Consider the following 23,427-nt stretch of genomic DNA (forward strand, 5'->3'; position numbering starts at 1 on the left):
TGTTTTTTTTGAAGGGGGTATCTGTCCTGAAGATTTGCATCTATAAATTGACGTGAATGAGCATGTTTAATTTTGTAAGAACATCTATATTTTCCTTTTGCTTTGAGCATTACAAACATACAAACATTCCAGAACATATGCAGTTACAATATTCTTGAAGTGTGTAATGTGTATTTCAGCAAAGCAAAATGCAGAAAAGTATACATAATCAAAATTATTTTCAAAATGTATAAACGCATTGATGAATTCCCACAGAAAAGCATTTAAAATTTATATTCTGACTTGGTTTTGATTTTCCAAGGCTAACACTTTATCTTGCAGGCCAGTATTGTCTGTGATATCGATTGCAATGCCAATTTAAATGAAGTTTAGATTCAAATGGTAAATTAAATCTGTGTGTGTGTGTGTGTGTGTTTCTATAGATATGCTGTATCGTGTGTGATGTCCCAAAATAGCAGCTGTGTCACGTGACCACCGCTGAAGCTTCGGGTAATCAGGTAATTTTGTGTAAACGCGGAAGAGTGACGACACTCCCAGTAAAAGTGGAGACTAAACTCAGTTTTCCGCTAACAAGTGAGAAAAGCCGGTAATTGTGGTTTTAGTTCTTGTACTTTTTTTTTTAATTTCGAGAGAAAGACGAAGGTTTGACCGACCAAACCCAATGGCAGGTGGCAATTTACAGGTGAGTGAGCTGTCATGGAATCTGGTCTCATTAATGATCGCTGGAATTATCATGTCACAGTGATTAAAACAGCCTTTAACCTTTAACAGACGGTTAAAATGATTTATCTTATTGTATTAAGAGCCAGGGGTTACCTGTCGATGTGAAAGAGCCTTTCTCTTGTATTTGTTTTTCTGCTGTAGCAGGTAGATGCCAGATGTTGACTTGTTTTCTCGATTCAAGAATCGTTTTCAAACAAACGCAGTTCAGATGAAAAGACTTTCCATTAGTACATTGGTGAAGGACAGTTCACCAACAAGTTCCTGCTTTGATACCATGCAAAATGTCATTTTATATAGAAAACCTTTGCCATGGATTTTCAGATTACATACAAGATTGTGGGGAAAGAACATAATAGCATAGTCCTGTGCTACTTGCTCCCAACCTTTTTGCTTTTCATGAAAACAACTCTTGACTGGTATGTCCCCTTGCGGCACATTCATATCTCTGCTCATGATCCAGATTAACTGCCCATAAATTGTTGACGTTAAATGAAAATAAAGCACATCACTCTGCCCCTGGATACCGCCGTTGCTCAGGTCAACATTTCTTCCCACTCACTCCAGTATTTCAGTGAATGGACATACAACCACAACACAACTCAGGAGTAGGACAAATGGCCAAACTCCACCCTAGGTCCATCTGATTATAAACTGTCTTCTGACTTGAGCTTTGCTTATGCTGTATGAACTTTGAGGATTCATGTCACTTTTGATTAAAGCACTTAAATCAGCATTTAATGTATTTTTGTGACAAATTGCTGCATGTAGCTATGTTCAGGATTCTTAGTACCTTGGTCATCAGTCATCAATTGAACAAAGTTATATTTCCTCTTTAAATGGCACATGGTTTCATTTAAATTGCAGAATGAATGAAGAACCCAGAAAATCCTTTGTATCACTTTCCATCCCAACAACGATATCTTAAGAAACTACCTATTAATATATATAGTACCTCAATTTGCTGGATTAGTGCAGATCTACCTCTGCAACCATGTAATGGCACTGACAAGCTGATAATGTAATATTTAGAAATATGTCACTCATAGAGAACTGGAGATCCATCTCATAACTTGATATCCAGGAACTGCCCTCTTATTACTTATTTAAAGAGAGGGCATCACTTAATTTTAATGTGGTCCCTTAATTCCTATTCTTTCATGTCCCTGTTGCTCTCAGAAAGCGATCAATCTTGCCAGCAAAGCTGCAGAGGAGGACAAAGCCAAAAATTATGAGGAAGCCCTCAGACTTTACCTGAGTGCCCTGCAATATTTCCTTCATGTTCTCAAGTGTAAGCAACATCTATCCAATAAGAATCTGATTCTTAAGCATTTTTTGTGGTATTATCTTTCTAAATGTCACTTCTTTCCCCCACAAATGCTGACATCATTGGCTGCATCACTCCTGCAGATGAGACCCCGGGTGACCGCTCAAAGCTGAGCATCAGGGCCAAGTGTGCTGACTACATGGAAAGAGCTGAGCAGCTGAAAGACTACCTGAAGAAGAGTCCTGCAGCCAAACCTGTCAAAGAGTCCGATGATAAAGGGTGAGACTGTTCATTTAGCCTGAATCAGTGTCATAGTGTTTGCTTTGGTCATATCAGTACTGATATTGCACATAATAAGGAACTCAAGAATCTGAAATGGTACTAATGATCGACGAAGCAGACAGAATTCATCATTGTTATTCAATATTGTCACATTCGCAGAATTGACTTTTTGGTAAAACCCTTGTTTGACTTAAATTTCCAAATTAGTTGAATCCACAAAATGTGTTACTTGGTCACAAAGATCTATCCTTGTTTGGTGTTGATACATCATTTTTGATGCTCATTATTTTAGAAGTGAAAGTGATGAAGGGGAAAATGCAGAAAAGAAAAAGTTCCAAAATCAGCTGTCAGGTAAATTAACAAGTTACAATATTGTTTGATTACAGTTAAATAAAGCATGAAATACATATATGTTTTTTTTTTTGTATAAAATGTAAAAGTCATTCATATCCCTGTGTTTTGTAGGTGCCATTGTCATGGAAAAGCCCAACATTAAGTGGAATGATGTTGCCGGACTTGAGGGTGCAAAAGAAGCTTTAAAAGAAGCTGTTATCCTGCCCATCAAGTTCCCTCATCTGTTCACAGGTTCAACAATTCACCTTGAAGCAACCCAGAACTATCAAGTGCATTTGAAAAGTCTTCTATGATTGTTTTTGTGCAGGAAAGCGAACTCCATGGCGTGGGATTCTTCTGTTTGGCCCTCCAGGAACAGGGAAATCATATCTGGCCAAGGCAGTAGCAACTGAAGCCAACAACTCCACCTTCTTCTCAATCTCGTCATCTGACCTGGTGTCCAAGTGGTTGGGAGAAAGTGAAAAGTGAGCATTACTTTTCTGATATTCTAAAACTAGACCCAGAACAATCTAGAACAAACCCAGAACAAGACTTTCTCAGATATATTGTTATTGGTGTAGAAATTGTCTTAAATGAAAACTTTCCAGATTAGTATTATACATACAGTTATTTTTAGATGGATAGATATATTTAGAAAACTGATGAGATTTTTATACTCGTCAATTTTTTATGTCTACTCTCTCAGCAGGCACCCAACTGGACTCCAACATTATTCAAACATTAATATGTGCTGACAGTTTATTTTGATGGTAGAATCAAAATATCTAATGCTTAATACTTGCAACAATCGAAATCCACTTCTTGTCTTTGTTTTTTTGTCTTGTTTTTTTTTTGTCGTTGTTGATAAGCTGAAATGCAACCTCTTACAAATGTTAAAAAGATATATCAATCATTCGATTTGAACATTAGACAGAGTTTCAATCCCATCTGAACTACAACCAATATCTTTATAATGTTAAACTGACCTATTTCTGGCATTAGAATGAGGATCAGCAGGCCTGTTTGTTACTCATCAATTTAGAGACCCCTTACTTTTCCTTTTGTTTAATTTTGTATAGATGATTACATACGAAATAATGTCGGCACAGTTATATGATCATGAATTATTTTAAAGTTGAAATAAAATGGCAAAACATTTAAATTGCAACTTTCATTTTGTTCTATTTACTGGATACCTAGTTGGCCCGCGCATAAAAATTAAACAAGAAATGTGGCCCGCCAGCCAAAAAAATTGGCCACCCCTGATCTTGATGATCAACATGATATTGTTTCTGTACACCCCCTCTTTCTTCAGGTTGGTGAAGGAGCTATTCACTTTAGCCAGAGAACACAAACCGTCTATTATTTTTATCGACGAGATCGACTCCCTGTGTGGCTCCAGGAGCGAGAATGAGAGTGAAGCTGCTCGCAGGATCAAGACAGAGTTTCTGGTCCAGATGCAGGGTAACAACAAACCTTTTTTCAATATGAATATGTTTTTTAATATTCTTGGCCAAGATCTAAGGTTCCTCTCCTTGCAGGTGTTGGAAACAATAATGAGGGAATCCTGGTCTTGGGTGCAACAAATATCCCATGGACACTGGACTCAGCTATCAGAAGACGGTTTGTTTCTCTCGGTGATTCACTGCTAGGAAACTTTATTAAAGTAGCATTTTTTTGTCTAACTTGCACTCTATGTGGAATTAAAGCCAATTTGTTGATTTGGGTTTAACGTTGCAAAATTATGCAACAAAAAATACTAATCTCATATTTGATGGGGTGTAAATAAAAGGGTTCATCATGATACAATACTAGATAGATAATTCAGGCAGTTAAATCCTATTTGTCATTACCTGGGTCTGCTATGAATTACTGGTGAAAATGAATTGATGTTTATCATGATTCATTTAGTGCTAAGTGATTTCTGTTTTAGACCATTCATTAATACGATATCCGCTGTCCATTTCAACTAACCTGTGAATCAGTAAACTTTGTTACTAGAAATTTGAATACAAAGTTCTTAAAAAAAATCCATATGTAAAGTTGTTGGAACAGTGAAAAAGAATAAGATAAGATAATTTTTGGACAGGTAACAAAATACATTTAACAATAACAATAGATATAAATAAAGAAAGAGGCATAGGACAGAAGCAATATCAGTAGAAGGATGAAAATAGATAAACTGTAATGTGAGGACAGGTGTAAAGTGTTTTGAGTAAGTGACAGTTGTAGTTAGTGGCCAATAGTTCAGATGCAAATCCGCCCGGTTAGAAGTTTTGTGCTGTCCAGACTGCTGTTGAACAGTCTGATAGTCGTGGTTGCAAAGGAGCATCTGAAGCGTAGCAAAAGATATTTGAAAATAGAGCCAAACCTGATAAAATATATAAATGTGTCATTTTTCTGTCATATGCAAGATTCATACAGCCTAAAAAAATCAATTTAGCATGCATTGTTTTTTTTACTATATCACTACTGAAGCACAATAATATAGTGTCCTGTAAGACAATACGCAAAATGAGATCACAAAACCATTGATCAACAAAGGAGGATGACTAAGGACTGTAAGTGCTCATCCATAAAATATCAAGATAAACATACCAGCTTCCTTATCAAAATTATAGATTTCAAAAGGGAACAGTTTGCAAGGTAAAAAGTTAACTTTTTTGAGTTTCTAAAGAGCCATCACCTAAAACATCAGGAACAGTTTCGGAAAGTATTCTTCTTTTAAAGAATGTTTCATCGGAAAAGGGGCCTATGTCTGAGGAGTGGAAGCCGTCATGCTGATTTGAAACCTTTGTCTGTTTCTTAGGTTTGAGAAACGAATCTACATTCCTCTGCCTGAAGAGCCCGCCCGTTCTTTTATGTTCAAACTCCATTTGGGCTCCACGCCCAACAGTCTCACAGATGCTGACTTCATTACATTGGGGAATAACACAGCTGGTTACTCAGGTGCAGATATCAGTATAATCGTCAGAGATGCACTTATGCAGCCCGTCCGGAAGGTGCAGTCAGCTACGCACTTCAAAAAGGTACAGTAAAATGGGGGTCCAAGATTGAGTTTAATCAAATAAGGTAATCTGAATATCTCGGAAATTACACTGGTCCATCAGCACTCATAATCCCACAATCAACATAAGGGACATGATGTTGAACTACGTCATTGTTTATACAAATATATGTTCTTATATCTGCCTAGGAATGGATCTTTTGTTTTACTTGACACTCGTCAACCGTCTTTCAGAATTACCTAAATCTAAAATGACATTTTCAATTTGTGACTGAAATCAAAACAATTAGTACTTTGAGGTTAAGTGGGGAAATACTGGTATTCAAAAACTTTTCAAAACCAATTTAATTCATGTTTGTCTCCAAATGTGTCTGCTTGAGTAGTATTTTAATTGCGCTTGTGTTTTTTCATCAGGCTTGTATAAGCCGCTGTTACATCCAGAGTCTTTTCACAAAAATATGATTTCAAACTTCTGATTGCATTAGCGCAATAGTTAGTGATAGAACATGTGTTATTTCTATTTTCTTGCCTTTATAATTTATGGACCTTTGCTTGTTTATAACCTTTGTGTTGCCTAGGGTTCACTTCCACACCATGTCTTAAGTTTTGAAATTCGCAATACAGATATATATATATAACTTAATCAAAAAAGGCAATTGTGGTTCCAGGTTATCCTGAAAATTATAAACACATGGGATTTCAGAAGGTTTTTATTGTAATTTCACAGGTTTCCCCCTCAGAGTGTTGGAGGGAGCTTTCTGAGTCCAACCCCCTCTGTTATTTCCCACCTTTCCCCTTTCTCTGCGTTTTCAGTACCGTCTCATATGTAAAATCAATATCACTTCTTTTCAAGCTCAAGAATCTGACTTTTTTCATATCAACAAAACTATTGAATATTTTGGAAGAAAATGTATTGTAATGAGATAACCTAAATTGGTGAAACAAAAAATGAGTGGCAAGTTATGAATTTCTTGCTTGAAACAAAAAATGATTCAGGATCACTTTGTTCCTTGAAGACAAATACTACAAAGTTCAGGGAAGACAATATGAAGGTTGAAAAAGGCTAAAGGTTGAAAAGGCCTAATTACAAATATGCATATGTAGTGTATACATGCTTTGCTCAAAAAATAAGGAAAGTTGTATTGGTAGATTATTTCTTTGTTGTGGATATTCTTCCACAAGCTACCAAGGCTCCTCTGTGTTGCATTAATATGTTGGTAAATTGCCAGGGAATCGAACTAGGAATGTTCAGTTCCAAAGAAGATTGCTCCACCTCTAGCGCCACACCACTCCAACTTTTTTTTTTTTTTAATTATTTATATAATTTAATGTGTGTTTATGTTAGTGCCTATTCTGTGTTACCAAATCTTAGTTTGTCTAATTCATCCAATCCATGTCCTGCCTTATGTTCAGATTCAAGGGTCATCATGGAACAATCCCAGCGTTGTAGTGGATGACCTCCTGACCCCATGCTCACCAGGTGATGCTGATGCCATAGAGATGACATGGATGGATGTGCCAGAGGACAAGCTGCTGGAGCCTGCTGTATCCATGGTATGTGATGCAATACAGTGATGTGATTACTTTGTCTTTCACTTGTTTTGATTTATTCTTTGCTTTTGTCATCCAAAGGATGACATGCTGAGGTCATTGTCCAACACCAAACCAACAGTGAATGAGGAGGACTTGGAGAAGCTGAAGAAATTCACTGAAGATTTTGGGCAAGAAGGTTGATTATATCTACTCATCTTACTCTGTCAATCTATTATATTCGTGTTAACTCATTGCCTCACATGTTGAAAGGTGTAATTTATGAGGTTACGGAAGTTACAAGCTTCTAGTGTTGGTCAGAAATGCTAAAGTTAAAATAATAATAATATATCCTTTATTAATCCCTTGTGGGGAAATTCGTTCTTTGCAATGAACCCATCATGGATGAACCATGAGCAGTAGGCTGCTGTCCATCAGCGCCAGGGGAGCAGTTAGGTGTTCAATGTCTGGCTCAACAACACTAGGAAGAGCTGGGAATCGAACCTGGAATGTCCACTTCCAAAAACAATTGTTCTACCTCCTGCACCACACCACACACTTTACACTGTTATAATACCATATAAATTATCAGTGATAAAATTGTCAACAGAAAATGAATCGATTGCTTTTTGTTAAGTCATTTTTAATAACATGTTTTAGGACTACCGGTAGTTATTTATCCTTCAACTGAGTCTCATGTTTATATAACTTTTCGGACATATTTGACACTTATTTTTAGTGATCCCTCTGTACATCTTTGACCAGAGTGATAGTGAATTACATGGATTGTCTTAAAATGTCACTTTGGGCCAAGCCATAGTTAACAAACTCTCAATTATGGAGTAGAACCATAAAACCACCCACAGATGTTAAATGGAAACAAACATTTAGTGTTCAAGAAAAATACAACATGTCAATAATATACCTTAATACAGAGAAGGCAATCAGCACAATTAATAAGTGTGATGTGTTTGGATGTTAAAAAAATAAATAAATAGATGAATACATAATAAGCATCACAACAGATTCTACACTCTCATCAGTGTTTAGCAATCCTAGTTTCGTCTGCTAAAAATACAGAAATGGTTGATTTCTGGTTTGACAGAGAAAATGTTGCCAAACCTTGACATTAATTTCCGGTGAATAAAATAATTACGTAAATGCCATAGCATTAAAGGCCAATAAATGCAAATATTTCTTTAATGTGGCTTGGACACCAGAAACATTAGCTCATGTCAATAAACATTTAATACTTGGAGGAAGTGGTTACATTGTCTTAAATTGATCAAAGAAATTCTCTATTTGCATGGTAATCATTAATAGAAGTTTGTGACATTTTGGATGAAAACCTCCTGTTTTCTCCTGTGTATGATTTGCATTTTGCACGACTTCTACTGAAACCAGTAACACAGCCTCCCTTAGATGGGTCATTTCACACTGCCTTGTGTAGTTGTGTGCTTGTTTTAAATATTTGTGACGGCATGAGTAAAGGACACTTCTCCGACTCTACCTACCTCTTCTGAGTAGAATCATACTTAACTGGAAAGATCTAGTTTTAAAATTGTTTGTTGTCACCTAGGTTACGAGATTTTTATATGAAAAATAAGACCCATCATTTTAGTTATCTCTTTTGACCAGTACACCAGGATACAGTTGTGAAGTTTCCATGACAACAAATATTGTAGATGTCATTTTAAGGTTCTCTTGCTTTAACTGTTTTTTTTTCTTAGTTACTGGTTGGTGGTCAGTTTTCTCAGCAGCTTAAACGTCTTGTCATTGTCGTCATTGATCGTTATTTGGTGCCTTTGGGTTTGAAATAGTCACACATTTGAGTCTTTCTTCAACTGTTTCTGGGAAATAAAACCTGTTAGTGTTCTGTCTGGACTTTTGTCGTATTTGAATATTTTCTGTGAACAAGCAAAAGATAAAATGAAAACAAGTCAATGACTAGTGTATATATTTGTTAAAATATAGTTTGGAGTCCGACATTTGCATTTCAGATGAAGGGTAATTTTTAATTAGCACATTTGAAGTCATACATTTATTTTAAAGATTCAAACAAATACCTGTAGAAAAAGACAGCCATATTCAGCTCAAAATTATTGGGTAGACTGAAATCATGTTTTATTGTCATTATACACATTAGCAGTCTTCTGAAAGCAGCTAACAATGTTTTGATAAATGGTTCTTTTATCAATTAACAGGAAAAGCTGAAAATATTCAAGTCATTTGGAGCGAAGGCAAAAGTCATGATCAACTTCACTATAACTAATTTTAAAGACTAAGAAATGTCAGTGTTAGACCTTATTCAGCTTTATTCTTTCAAATAGACCGATTTATGTTTAAATAACGTAACAGCTGCCAAAAAGTAAAATGTCCAAAATGCAAGATTTAGGAGTGCAATCCCTTTTAACTTCATGCAGACTGTTTCTTCATACTCACACATATATTTATATATATACTTATTTGTTGTGATAACATTGAAATAAAATGCCACCAAAAGTGGACCTTGAAATGAGACATTATTGCTTTGTGTGTTCCCTCGTCTGCATATGGCCCTCATGCAAGGCTGCCCCGACCTCAAATAACCTGAGAACTGGACGGAATGTGGAATGATAAAACCAAGATACAAAACAAATGTGAGAAAACAGTAAACCATGAATAGAACACAAAGATAATACAAAACCTGTATTTTAAAAAAAAAAAGGCCTTTAAGTTACGCTAAGTATGTGACAAACCCATGTGCAGGAAATGGTGTGCTGGGCCACTGATAGAAGTAGCCATTTAAATATAACACTTAGAAATAAGTATTGACATGATTTTGGTTAATAACACTTGAATGCAGACACAAAAGGATGGGAGGTGGCACACAGATACAAGGAGAAAGTGCTAGCATTATTGATCAGATAAATATGCAAGAAGCTGTCATGTAACAATCATGGCAGATACACATACTGTTATTCCATGTACTAAAAGACAGAGAACAGTGAGCCAAGTGCCAATCCAGTTGCCGCTCCTGCGAGCATGCCCATTGCCACATCTCCTCCACTCTCGCGCTGTCGCTCCTGGATAACAACATGGTTCACTCCAGTGGCAGGGTACCCACCTACCAAACAGCAGCAACACAGTCAACACTACAACTGTAAGTTAAAAATACAGTGGTCATTTTTTTAATATCTAATTTAATTTAATTTATTCCTAATAATTACTGGATGACTCCAAATATATTAGGACCTCTTTCTCTCTCTCTCTCTCTCTCTCTAATGGAAGTCAGATTATCTAAAGGAACACTATTTGAAACCAATACATGTCATGGTAAAGTCCCCCTCCAGGTTGAAAAATGAGGGTGGGATTTGAGCTAATTTCTTTCCCTAACTTTACTTTTTCCCCATTTTAAAGGCAGACTGATCATAGGTATATACATTTTATCCACCCTCGTTTGGGAAAAAAAAAATCCAATCATTTTGTTCAGGAAAATAGTTTGGAAAATTAGCAAAAATAACTACCTCATTGCTAGAGAATTATGAAAAAATAAGATAAAAATAAGATGTTAAGACTACATTTCACAATTTTCAATATGACAAAATGTCAGTGATCTGTCTTATTCAGGCAATAATGTGCAAAACAATAAGTTGTAGCCACACAGAGCCACTACCACATACAATGATTATAACACATCCAGTTACTGGACATCATGTGAAGACCTGCTGTATTTTCATGCACGGATTAATTTCATGTGTTTGTGAACCATCTTGCATGCGACATAAGAGTAAGGATTTGCACCTTGCCTGAGAAACATGTAGTCTTTTACCTTGGTATTGATAAGGATAAGTCACAGCATAGGGCTGCCCATTAGCTGAATAGACGATCTGTGTGGCTTGTGGAGGAGCTGGAACATAATCTCCATATGGACCTGGGGCATATACCTGGTGAGGCGGAGTGGAAATGAGGGCATGAAGATGAATGACTACTCGCACTGTTCACATTCCAAATATGTTAAATTCAAAGATTTCACAGATAGAAAGTGAAGGTACAACTTGGCAAGCAACCACACCTGTCTGTGGCACTTATCAACTTCAACTTTGTGTTTTCGCTAGGTATTCTTTTTCTTTTTTTCTTTTTTTTTGATGTACAAAATATAGTTTTCTTTTCAAACCTTGGACTTGTATCCCATTTTTTTAGGATTAAAATAATAATTATGGTAAAAAAAAAATGTATGGCAAAAGTGCATTCCAGAGGAACTATTTTCATAAAAATGGCTGCAAAAGCAAAATGTTTTTGCCTCTGACAAGTTCATTATTTGATTTTAAGGGACTGAACATGTCCATTGCCAAAACAAGAACTACTGAGTGCATATAAAAACAACTGAATAACCTTCACAGCAGTATAAAAAACAATTTGTCTTTGAGAAGTGGTGGCAACATTTTTGTGACAGTCAGGATAAGAAAACCATGGTATTCTCCTAAACCTTAAAAGTACCATAAAAATATAAATATATCAGTACAAAATCAACTACCATTGTTACTGTATATCTCATTTTGTTACCTGAGGTGGGGAAGCATATTCTGAGTATGGGGGAGGAGCTGAAGCAATCACTTCCGGGACAACGCCAAACTGAGGAGTCGCAACCACCTAAAAATAGATACAACACAAATCACATCCAACACTAAAATGCTGAGACTGAACAAAATATTTCGAGGCACGGTGAAATTTGGGGCATTCTGATATGCTATGCTTACATTACCTGATAGGACTTACAGTCTCAATTATTTAAATGTGTCTTGGACATGATGTTCTTAATTCAAAATAATTTAACCTAAGTCTAAATTTAGCATTCTCTGCATGTTTAAAACCCTAAGCTACAGTTAAGTCAATTCACAAACTCAAAAATTATCTTCAAAATTACTAAAATTATAAATGATAGAAAACAAAATCATAAATGCAGTCCTTCAGTTCCATATTGTTAAAATAGTGACAGCAAAGTAAAAGCAGTAGTCTATGGTAGTCTATCCCTGTTTCATGTTCATGCATTAAGTTGATTAGGAATCATACAACCAACAGTCTGATTTAGATCCACGTGTCTGCACCCCTAGTTTATATATCAATCTGATTGAGAACTAGAGCAGAATCTTACCGCATTGATTCTAGCATCTTGGAGTGCCATGGTCCAAGCCCTACAACGACAAAATCATGTGTGTTCTTAAGAGTCACATATGGCTAAATATAACTACAATTAAAACAATACACTATAATAGAAAACAATAGTAAAACAGCAGAAATAAATCAACTACCATAAGTGTTTCTCAGATACAGGAGCACTATACTAAACTCCCTTGAAATAGTTTTGATGAATAAAAAGTAAAAAAAAAAAAAAAATGAAAAGTTTGTTAATAATCATCTTTACTTATTTTTTTCATGATTGCTTGATATTTATAGTTATGTAATTTCATATTTTGTAGATGTCTGTTAAGCAAATTTGTTTGAGGATAATTTCCAGTTTAGTGATGTCATTTTAATGAGAGTCTGGAAATGGTAAACTATATTTATTTTGAAAAAGGTGATCTATTTGTATATAGTGAAATTATTCATTGTAAAATCCAACAGATGAATTGATAGATTGATAGAACAAAGATAGTTTTCCAAATTACAAGTATTGACCCGGATTATCAAGTGATTTCTTACAAAGCATCATCTGCACTGTCTGCACACAGGCTGATAACTCGTCCGTCTCTGCAAACAATCTGGAACAAAGCGTTGCGTGACTTTCCATCCGGAGGATTCAGCTCTGTCATTTTCAGCCATGGAACAAGTCAAACAGAATAGATACACAGTGAGGAACAGCAGTACAAGATTGTTAACAGTCTGAGACCAAATGACAGTTATTTACCCTGACATGCAGCAGAACTTCGGATGTTAATACAGTTGACCCTCATATGAATGTCATCCTCCATGTCACAGCGTTGCTGATCATTATAGAAGACCAGTCGCCCATCAGCCCACAGGTCAAACCAGTTTCTCTTCCAGCGACGTAATATAGTACCTGACATGGTCACAAACAATACAATTTACATGAAATAGTGAGCAAAAACTATTAAAATAATAAATTGGAGAGTAAAATGGCAAACTGAGCTTCAGGGATACAAAGGGAGCAAAAGTTAGAAATTCAAATAGCAGAAAAAGACTGAGACAATTCTAGAAATTAACAAGTCCTATTATCATGCCAGATTTTGCCTGGGAAGTAAATAAAAGATACTTTTCAATCCCTGACATTATCTCAAAATATAAATCTAGGTTGCATTTCCAGTGGTTGCTTTAAAAGTTATACATTGCTGCGCTGCTTTGAAAGTAATGCATTTCTAGATATAAGTATTATCAAATATTGTATATAATTGTAAAATAACAAATATTGAGCATTTACTTGAAAAAGGTCTGGTTTTCAAATTGAAATTGAAAGAAAATTACAATGACAATGCTGGATACATTTTATTATGGCCACTGGACAGTTCAATTTCTTGAGGATACCTCACCTGTCACCAAAGAGAATTCCTTAGTTGAAAAAGAAGTGTGATTCTAGCAGCAACAGTAACATTTATTATTAAGCAATGTGACCCAGATGATGGACATATTTAAAACATCATTAAGAATTACAAATTTAAAAAACATAATTAAACTAATACATTCCCCTTATCATTCACAAAGAATGAAGGCCATGTGATATTACGCTGGGCTTATTATTCATAGAAACACACACAAACATACTATCGCTGCCTATCTCTGTTTGAAAACATCTATCATTGATGCAAATACATGTGTTTTGTGAACATTTACAAGATCCAAATAACTTTTTTTGCTCCTCACCATTATTTTTTCTATTTTTGTTGCAAAAGTTAAATAATACGTTGATGTTTTTTTTTAACTAAATAAAGGTCATGGGGGTTAATTGATTTACCCACTCATCTATTGTGTATACCACTTATCCTGCGCACAGAGTTGCGGGAGGGGCTGGAGGAAACCCCAACGGGCACTGGGTTTAACTTCGTTCATTGACAACAGAAAAAAGGTACACAATCATTCACACACTAAATTCTGCCTCTGGTTTCGGGTAGTTTAGAGTTTTCATTTAACCTTTTGCCTGTTTGGGGGACTGGGGGAAATCAGCAACCCCACGTAAAGGGGCAAGGGGAAACCAAATACACGAAGGCCAGTGTCGGAAGCGAAGCAGGCACATTCTTGTGACCCTAACCAATGGACAATGAAATTCTTCCCCCATTTATGTAATGATTTGCCGTCACGGCTTCGATTCTTCATAATAAAAATTAAAAAAAAACATTCCCACCAACGTGATCAATTGACAATGCCGAATAAGGACGTGGTAGAATAATTGTTCCTGCTTACTCTGTCGATGGAGCCAGCCGCTCTTCACCATAGCCATCTCCCACTGGAAACCTAAACAATAAATACACACACAGGCAGTTGAGGGAGATACTTGGCAGAGGGAGTCATGGTGATCGACCGGGTGTGCCGGATCTAAACAAACCCCGTGACTAGCAGCGCTCCAACACAAGTCCACATTGACATTCACATGGAAATGCTAAGCTTTCAAAAACCTGCCATACGGTTCGGCCACAAAGACTTATAGATACTTTGTGTCAACCTAATTTTACTTGGGAACTTGATACAGCGTTAGCATGGTTATAAGTGACTCGTTAAATAATTTATCTAGAATAGACACACTCAGAATAAGACCCAAAACAAGAAAGCTCGAGATTAGCTTCGTAAGTATTAGCGCAACAACTTGAGTGGGTCAACTCAGCTGCTCTGATCTTTGACGTTAGCGCAGCTACGGCTGTCTCAGCATTAGCCGGCTAGCAGTGTAAACTATATCGTTTTCATCCATTGACTTGACTTCTACACGTCTCTGACGACAATTTGGGATAATCTGATATGTGAACCCTCTGATCCACTTGATTTTGGTCAGTTATACTTCGTTATCGACATCAACTAACGTTGTTTGTATTAGGAGTTGCTATATGAGAGAGAAAAGTATCCCAATAATGTTTCGCAAAGGATGATCATTGTAATATAGAATCACCGTATGAATGCAAGAATACTCACTGTGTTATTTATGATAAGAGAAAAAATGAAATATTGGCAGAAAGTCCAGCAAATACGGAAATGAAACGCGCCGCTCTCGGGATATTTTTTTTCAAGAAGCGTTTGTTTTTCCGTGACGTAGCCATCAGCTGACAGCGTTGGAAAGCGCTAGCAAACGTGAGGGCGTGTTCGTTTCTGTTAATTTCGCCCGCGTTGAGACCGCGGAAGGTTACAGTTCATGATTTTCACCGGACAAGAATAAACTATTGGGCGGATTTCGATTGTGGACGAGACCGGGTGAATCGTTTGATCGGGAGAATATTTAATCATTTATTCTTGCCGTCATGAGAAAGGCACGTTGAGAGTTCTCGCTAGTGCGCATGCGAGTCACCAGCAGTAAAATTGTGTCCTTCGCGTGCATGTGTTTCCAAGCCACTGACCGCCGGGCGACCCAGGGTTTCAAAACAAGCCCATCAACTCTCCGGGCAAGTTAGAGCTAACGAGAATACGTAAACGGAAAACAGCTAATCTGAAATGGCGACGGCAATATACTTGGAGCATTACCTCGACAGTGAGTCCGGTTATTACAAATTGAATATTTTACGTTTATCCAAGTTTACACTGGACCACATCGAAGACTTTAATGGGATCCGAGGGCGATTGAAAGTAGTGCCGCTTTAGCATTATCCTGTCATGTCGCCAGCCCGCTAGCTGATTTGCGGCTAACCGATTAGCATCGCGATGCAACTTTCGTGGAGGATAAAGTTGGGCAAAGTCTTCGTTTAGTATCATGTGCTCAGTCACCTTTGCAAAACCATTCGGCACATTAAATTCAGATAACATTTCAAAACTAACAAGTTGTGTTTATTCGAAACGTATTTTGAGAAAATGATATCATGGGTAAAAAAACGCACACTTCGCAAACCCAAATATGTAACTAACGATGGAAAATGTCTACTTTTTCTTGTTTGAGCATCTGAAACTTTTTAAGTGCGTTAACTTGGTTTCCATCGTTTTTGCTGAAGGGTCGTAGAGCGAAGGTTTACAACCTGTTGGCAACCGCGTTTTCCCCCGGTAACATTAACCATTTATCCGCTGGGGCGGGGTGACTTGATGTGCCTGTCAGAAACGGACACATTGACATCGCTGTACTCGAACAGCTAGCTTATAGTCGTCGTTTGTTCTCTCGCATCTAATCGTACATGTTAAGTTGATAGTATTTCCGAGAGTATTTGAACGATTGCCCGATATTCCCAGAATAACGTACTCACCGTTTGCCATGATTCTTATAAATGGAATTGACAAGAACCCTCAGTCTCAGCTAAACTGCTGATAGCAGAGTGCTGTCACAAAACAAACTACACATGGGCTCTCAAAAAAGTATCAAATACAATGCAAATGCAATTTTGATTAAACCTGTTGCTTAGTGCAGAGCACTCAAATATTGTTAGTCTAAGACCCACAGTGCAAAAGTACAAAAAATTATAAATAATTTGACAGAAAACAATGGGTTATGCTGAGGTAGTTGCTTAAGGTGCAATTTCTTTTGATTTGTTTTTAAAGTGACAGTAGTACTAAGGAGCAGTTGCAAAGAAAAAAAAAGGGCTAGCAGTATTAAAGTGCAGTTGCATCAACAGTTTTTTTACTGTGACAAGACACAAACCATACACAGGAAAAAGGTGAACGTAAAATAGACATGCAGAAAGAATAAATATGCCAAGCAAGCTATTCAACATCGCAGAAGAGCATAATTGAGTTCAGTATAAAATAATTGAGCATTCTAATAACTAGCTGTTTGTTTTAAACAGGTTGTAGTTACAAGGAAATTAATCTAGGACACCATGTCAATGTTATTGAAAAGAATTAAGCTGTGTGTCTGCATCTCCCTAGGTATTGAGAATTTGCCATGTGAGTTAAAGAGAAACTTTACTCTGATGCGGGACCTCGATAACAGGACCGAAGGTAAAATTTAGTTTGGTGTGTCTGTCTGAATTAGCAATTACATTACTAAGTCATATATTTTTTTGTGATTGCACCTTTGCATACATTACAGTATATATAAAAAAATAGGTGAATGAATTAATGTCTTGACCCTACACTAAATGTTGTTGTACTTGTGTATAGTATGGATCTGATTTTATATGAGTTTTTGACAATTGGAGAATTCATGCCATTCACACTCATTATTTACGTAAGCAGCTAGCTAAGTTAATTGCAAGTTAATAAATTAATGTTTATTTTCTTACTTTATTTACTTTATTCCCTGTTTATTTAAACAGTGTTCTACAGCCTCGTCTTAATCTTTTTTTTTTTATGTGCAGAAAAAAAAGTCGAGATAGACAAACTAGCTGAGGAGTATGTTGCAAATGTGAAGAACTTGGCCTCAGAACAAAGAGTGGAACACCTTCAGAAGATCCAGAATGCTTACAGCAAATGCAAAGAGTTTAGTGATGACAAAGTCCAGCTTGCAATGCAGACTTACGAAATGGTTAGTCTTGTTTTTATATACCGCTTTTCATTGACTTGTTTCCCAACACTTTTATTTAGCTTTGGTGGCATTTAGAGCACCAACATCTTATACCAAAACAATCTCAAAAGCTTATAAAGCCACTCAAGGCATAACAAAATATCATTTTGATATCAAGCAATTCCCTTAAACATCCCTTAGTGCTGAGTGGAAAAATAACGGTTTAAATATTGGAAATCGGCTGGAATGTCTAGAGATTATATTTTCAAAAAATATTTTCTGAACAAATAACAAATTATTATATGTTCCTGGTAATGTTCTTTTTGCTGCTTACATATGTTTTTTCCTACATTTTTTTTATACATTTATCAGTTAATTCCTTACAGTATGGGTACGTTTCTTGGTAATTTTGAAGTTTTGATCATTTAAGGTAATTACTGTGTTTCAGTTAGCTCCCTTTTTTGCTATCACATTTTTCTAGATGTATGCATTTAATCATGTGTGTGACACACTCAAGAAGCAATATCTGTAATATTATTTTCCTTATCATGAATTTCTTTCTATAAAGCATGTACATTAGTTTCCTTACTGAACTGTTAACACAAATTGTAATCCACATAAATGCAGGTGGACAAACACATCCGTAGGCTTGATGCAGATCTGGCAAGATTTGAGAATGAATTGAAGGAAAAACTAGAAGTGAGTGGTTATGAAAGCACTGATGGAAGAGCATTGAAAAGTAAGTTTTTGAACAGTTAGGTCTTCATCAGTGATCATGTAAGAACACCACATACAAATATGAATGCAATAATTATCCTCAGAGGGAGATTCTCGGGGGCTCCGTGAAAAGCGTGGATCCAGAGGGAGAGGGCGGAAAGGTTCTGATGAAGATTCTCCCAAAAAAAAAAAGATGAAAAACAGGTATTTTGTTGTGGTCGCAGTTCTTCAAAAAAAGACATTAGTTTTCATTGTTTAGAAATCCTGCAGTAGGCAAAGCCCCCACTCTTAAATAGTATTTATTATGCCTCTTCTTTTCTAATCCTGTACTTTGTATTCAATTGTATTTTCAGCCCAGATTTGAGTGATGCCCTCTTGCCTATGCAGCCATCAGATGTTCTGGACATGCCAGTTGATCCCAACGAGCCAACATACTGCCTGTGCCATCAGGTGTCATATGGAGAGATGATTGGCTGTGATAACCCAGATGTAGGTTTTTGTAAACTGTTCCAGAATATCAAGACTTGCAGTTGAGCTGAATTCATATAATGAAATTTCCCTTTTCCTCATTTCACACTTGTCAGTGTTCAAAGTAATTGATGTGAAAACATTCAGCATCAGAATTTTATATTTAACTATTAAAAAGTATTGCATAATTAAGCAGCTCTACCATCACCAGTTGGCAAACAAGTTAAATGTCTACAAATTGTGACATTGTGTATGTATACTTTTGATATTTTTAATTTATTTTTATGAGTTTTCATCATTTAAAAGAATTTACTTTTTTTCCTTTAAATATAGCAATCATGCTGCAATTTGTTTCGTCAAATACTTGTTTTTGTTTACTATAGATTTTGCAATTTTTCAACAGTGTCCAATTGAGTGGTTTCACTTTGCATGTGTCGACCTCGCCACGAAACCTAAAGGGAAATGGTAAGAATATTTATAATTGCAGAAAGACATTGAACTGCATGACTTACTTCCAGCAAATGCAAATACTCATGACTGCTTGGTTTTTCTCTTCTATCTCAGGTTTTGTCCAAGATGCACCCAAGACAGGAAGAAAAAATGAGATTTGACATCTCGAAAATTCTAAACTATCAAATGTAATTTTGGTGTAGTTATATAGTGTGAGCGTGTGTCTATACAGTAAATGCACACACATACACACATACAGAGAGAGAGTGAGAGAGAGAAAGAGAGAGAGAGAGAACACCTGTTGTTCTCCATTCGAATGGTGTGTCGGACTGTCTTGTTTTTTGTTTTTTGGCCTGATCCAGATTTGGAGTATATCCAAACTTGCGACACATCATTTTGTTTATCAGATATATTATGTGTGGGTTATTGGATTTTATGACAGTACTTTTTTGTAGCTTTAAAATAATATATTCCCCTATTTTGTTTGCACACTGGGTAAACTCATCTGGGCAAAGAAGTTGAAGTAACTCAAATTAACTGCAGAAAAGTCTGTCCTGAAATCATGTCAGAAGAACTAACATACTGAAAAATCCTGGATTATGGCTTTAGAGTACTTGAAATTACAATCTTTTATAGAATTATTTTTAAATCAATCGAAAGCCTGCTGAGAAATTTTAAAAAATTTAAACTTTTAAATCCTTACCAAAAACTGGTGGTAAAAGGATATGTGTGTGTGTCATATTTTCTGTTACCTACCTCCTGAGGGAATACATCAGCACTACATAAATGACTGCAACTGATACCAGTTGAAATATTTTGATTAGCTGAAACCAAACAAGCAAATATGGAAGGTAAATTTATTGTTGGGGGGGGGTGTATAGCGGTACTAATGGTCAGTCAGTGTCTCTTATCAAATGAATGAGGTATTTAAGCACTTTGAATTCAATGTTCCCCTGAAGAGATTTGCTACTGCAGGCTTGGTTTTATGATATAACTATCTCATTTAAACTTCGCCATAGTACATCGCTTCAAGCTATATGGAAATATATATATACGTTTTATAAATGGCACAATATTTGTGGAGAGTTTTTTTTCCCCAAATATATATATTTGTTGTTTTGCTTACCTATTGGTCGAAATGCAAAATTTATTTAGTTGGAGTTTTGCTTCTTTCATAGTTAACTGTGAAATTTTCTTACGTAGGTGTGAAGCTGGTGTTATACTTTTTGTGTCTGCAAGTGTCCCTTTGTCATACATTTCCCTTTGAGGTAATTTTGCAATTTGCTGTGAAGACAGACTTTTCTGAAATTGGAAAGCACATTATCAATGATGTAATATCAACCCCCACCACATCTCCAAATTCTGCCAGTTGGCTGCTCTTTTAAACATTCCCCAATCTAATCACAGAAGCTCAGTCATCAACCTGGCAATTTTCTATCTGTTCCAATCAACCAAGTCATGTAACTTTCCATCGGTTTAAAAGTGGATGGTGGAGATACTGTTTGTAAATGTTTTAAGTATTAATCAATAAAGCCGTTCCCTTTAGATGCTGGGATTATTGTTCTTTTTTGGAACTCTAATTCCAGAAAGTATTGTAAAAAGAGTACTGCATGTTTGCTTTCAATGTACATGTGAGTTAGAGTATAACACCAGCCTAAACCCCAAATTAAAGAGCCAAAGTCTTTGTATTTTGTATATTCAGTATTTTATAACAAATAAATATCTACTATTACTCAAGCATTGTTCAGTTTTTGTAGTTTCAACTCTGTTGAGAAAATCACATTCTTATTTTTAAATTGTTTTAGAACAATTTGCACTTAAGCTCTGAAGATTCAGTCAATGTGCATCTGGCAACAAAAGGTCATCCGCAACATGGAAAAAATCTGAAACAGCTGACAAATTTTCCTATCATGAAACACACAAGAAAATGTTAAGTTTTGAAAAACCATTTAAATACTGTATTTTCTAATCAATTTTCCCCAAAAGGCTCACTCGTACAATTGATTATTTCAATAATTAAATAGTAATGTTCGTTGGTGCGCAGAAGCATTTTGGATCATATGATTAAAAAATATTTTCAAATGGGAATGTGTTCATTTGAGGTGGATTCTTTAATACATATAATTTAATCACAAAATAATGAATAGGGCAGCACAGTGGCGAGTGGTTAGCGCTTCCACCTCACAGCAAGAAGGTCCCTGGTTTGACTGCAATTGGGGGACTTTCTTTGTGGATTTTGCAAATTAACCATATCTGCATGTGTTTCTTCCAGCTCATCCCACAGTCGATAACCATGCAATCCGTAAACTGTAGACCTGAAATTGCCCAGATGTGTGAATGATGGAGTGAGTCATTGCCACAATGTGCTAGCTAATTGTCCAAGGTAGTCTTGCCCAATCACAACAGGGATAGTCTCCAGCCTGTTGTGACCCAGACCTCAGGACAAACAGTACTGATAGAATGAATGAATAACTGAACAGCTTCAGCTTTTAAAAAAGGACCTTGCAAATACAAAAGAAGAGCTAAATTTAATACCAGTGTGTCAAGATAGATGACCACTTAAGATGTCTTACATGAGTACAGCAAAATGATCTACAGAAAAAAGTGGGAACCCTCTGACTATATTCACAACAACCACTAGTATTCCCTTTAAATGAATGATGGACATGGTGTTAAAATCCATCATCAGACTCTTCATCCCAACTGCACTTTTCTTTGGTGGTCTTTGAGAAATCCACTTCCAAGTCATAAATAAAGTCTGGATCATGCTTGTGCTTGCGGTTCTTGTCAAAGAGTTTGTCCATTTGGCCTTTCTTGCGAATCAGCTCCTCATCATCCAATTTGTTCAGGTCTTCATCAGGGTCCAGATGGAATGAGGCAAGACTGTGCTCCAAGCTGAAGCCCTGCATGTGGTCTCGCAGGATAATGTGAAGTCTTTCCAACTGGCTCATTGACACTCCTTCCAAGTACTCCTTGTGCCGAGGGTGGTTTTTTAGCCTTTCGGCTGCCAGACTGTAATCTTGACGAACACAGAGAAAAGGTGGCTTTTAACACCCGAGTGCTGTGTGCAGACAAACCCAGTAGGGCTACTTGAAAAACCAGCCAAAAAGTGTAAAATGTCAAATTTGTATTAACCCCACTGTCCTGTTAACTTTTAATAATGATGGTCCTCTGTAACACTAAGAACATCTATGTGTCGACTGAAGTATCGACATTGACTATTCCTTGCTTTGCTCTACCTCAAAACAAAAGACTTAAACACATAGATTTGGAGAAAACAAAAGGGAGCGAGCGAACCCATTTTGTAACAGGCCAGTTCCTTGACTTATGCATGTATTATTATCACATCTTTACTGTGTACTGTGGTTGTCAACGTCCAGTATATATTGTCCAGTATATAACTCTTCTTTATCAAAAAAACGAGACTCATCAATTTTCTTGTATCCCATGAGGATCTACAGCAGCTCATAATATTTCCATTCCGGCAAGAATCACCAAAAAAATGCATTTTTAGATAGTGCTTAACATGACAAAATAGTCTTTATGTAATAAATACAGTAAAAAGAGACACAATTGAATTTTCTTCTTAAAACTTCTTACACTGCAATACAGGGATATTTTTCTGGTTATTTGAAAGTGTCACAAATATAACACCTTACCCGAATATTTCGAGAAGTTTCGCATCGGTATTATTCTTTTTCGCAGCTTTTTGGTCTCCTTGATTTCATAAATTAAGACGATAGATGGAGGGCTGAACTGCACTCCGCATCGCTTCGCTTCGAAAAGCATATTCAATGATTTCGATGATTTGACTAACACTTACACACTAATCGATATCTATCACATGACTGCGAAACAATAATCGAAACATAATCTTTTTTTAAATGTTGAAACTGTCGTGCTACGTCCGACAGAGACCGATCAACAAGACGAAACACCATGGACCTTTCCACCTATCGTTGATGCCTGATTATAAATACGGTAATGTATTTTATATAATAATATTTTATGATTCATTAGAAGTATTTATTATTTGAAATTATATTTCTATATTTAAAATAGCCTTGTATGTACAATTATTGCAAAAGATAT

The 23,427-nt window shown here is 36.2% G+C and overlaps 4 protein-coding genes across 6 annotated transcripts; 2 read left to right on the plus strand and 2 right to left on the minus strand.

Annotated features, from left to right (window-relative positions):
• The first annotated feature begins 520 nt into the window (after positions 1–520).
• LOC147225655 (vacuolar protein sorting-associated protein 4B-like) lies at positions 521–9,019 on the plus strand. The gene is made up of 11 exons (XM_086161369.1): positions 521–682; positions 1,900–2,011; positions 2,131–2,266; positions 2,562–2,620; positions 2,735–2,854; positions 2,931–3,087; positions 3,918–4,066; positions 4,144–4,225; positions 5,412–5,631; positions 7,023–7,163; positions 7,242–9,019. The coding sequence occupies exons 1-11, from the start codon at positions 662–664 to the stop codon at positions 7,341–7,343; spliced, it is 1,299 nt and encodes a 432-aa protein (XP_086017495.1). The 5' UTR covers positions 521–661; the 3' UTR covers positions 7,344–9,019.
• On the minus strand, positions 7,766–15,393 carry plekhb2 (pleckstrin homology domain containing B2). Its single transcript, XM_086161375.1, has 8 exons — positions 15,255–15,393; positions 14,535–14,585; positions 13,027–13,179; positions 12,822–12,924; positions 12,274–12,313; positions 11,685–11,771; positions 10,951–11,065; positions 7,766–10,245 (listed from the first exon to the last, which is right to left on the minus strand). Exons 2-8 carry the CDS (start codon positions 14,569–14,571, stop codon positions 10,109–10,111), a joined length of 672 nt encoding a protein of 223 aa, XP_086017501.1. The 5' UTR covers positions 14,572–14,585; positions 15,255–15,393; the 3' UTR covers positions 7,766–10,108.
• Positions 14,760–21,072, plus strand: ing5a (inhibitor of growth family, member 5a). 3 transcript variants are annotated; one of them, XM_086161374.1, is made up of 8 exons: positions 14,760–14,914; positions 17,124–17,195; positions 17,555–17,721; positions 18,328–18,439; positions 18,522–18,621; positions 18,771–18,906; positions 19,289–19,350; positions 19,450–21,072. In XM_086161374.1, the coding sequence occupies exons 2-8, from the start codon at positions 17,168–17,170 to the stop codon at positions 19,487–19,489; spliced, it is 645 nt and encodes a 214-aa protein (XP_086017500.1). In that variant the 5' UTR covers positions 14,760–14,914; positions 17,124–17,167; the 3' UTR covers positions 19,490–21,072. The 3 variants fall into 3 exon arrangements, with proteins under 3 accessions (XP_086017500.1, XP_086017499.1, XP_086017498.1); XM_086161373.1 differs by lacking the exon at positions 14,760–14,914 and adding an exon at positions 15,449–15,586; XM_086161372.1 differs by lacking the exon at positions 14,760–14,914 and adding an exon at positions 15,514–15,804.
• Positions 21,073–21,390: 318 nt separating this feature from the next.
• On the minus strand, positions 21,391–23,272 carry cep19 (centrosomal protein 19). The gene is made up of 2 exons (XM_086161376.1): positions 22,995–23,272; positions 21,391–22,354 (listed from the first exon to the last, which is right to left on the minus strand). The coding sequence occupies exons 1-2, from the start codon at positions 23,122–23,124 to the stop codon at positions 22,008–22,010; spliced, it is 477 nt and encodes a 158-aa protein (XP_086017502.1). The 5' UTR covers positions 23,125–23,272; the 3' UTR covers positions 21,391–22,007.
• Between the last annotated feature and the right edge of the window lie 155 nt (positions 23,273–23,427).

The sequence above is a fragment of the Fistularia commersonii genome, chromosome 16 (genome assembly GCF_037954325.1).
Source record: "Fistularia commersonii isolate RoL2024-O1a breed Wild chromosome 16, RoL_Fcom_v1.0, whole genome shotgun sequence".
Lineage (NCBI taxonomy): Eukaryota > Metazoa > Chordata > Actinopteri > Syngnathiformes > Fistulariidae > Fistularia > Fistularia commersonii.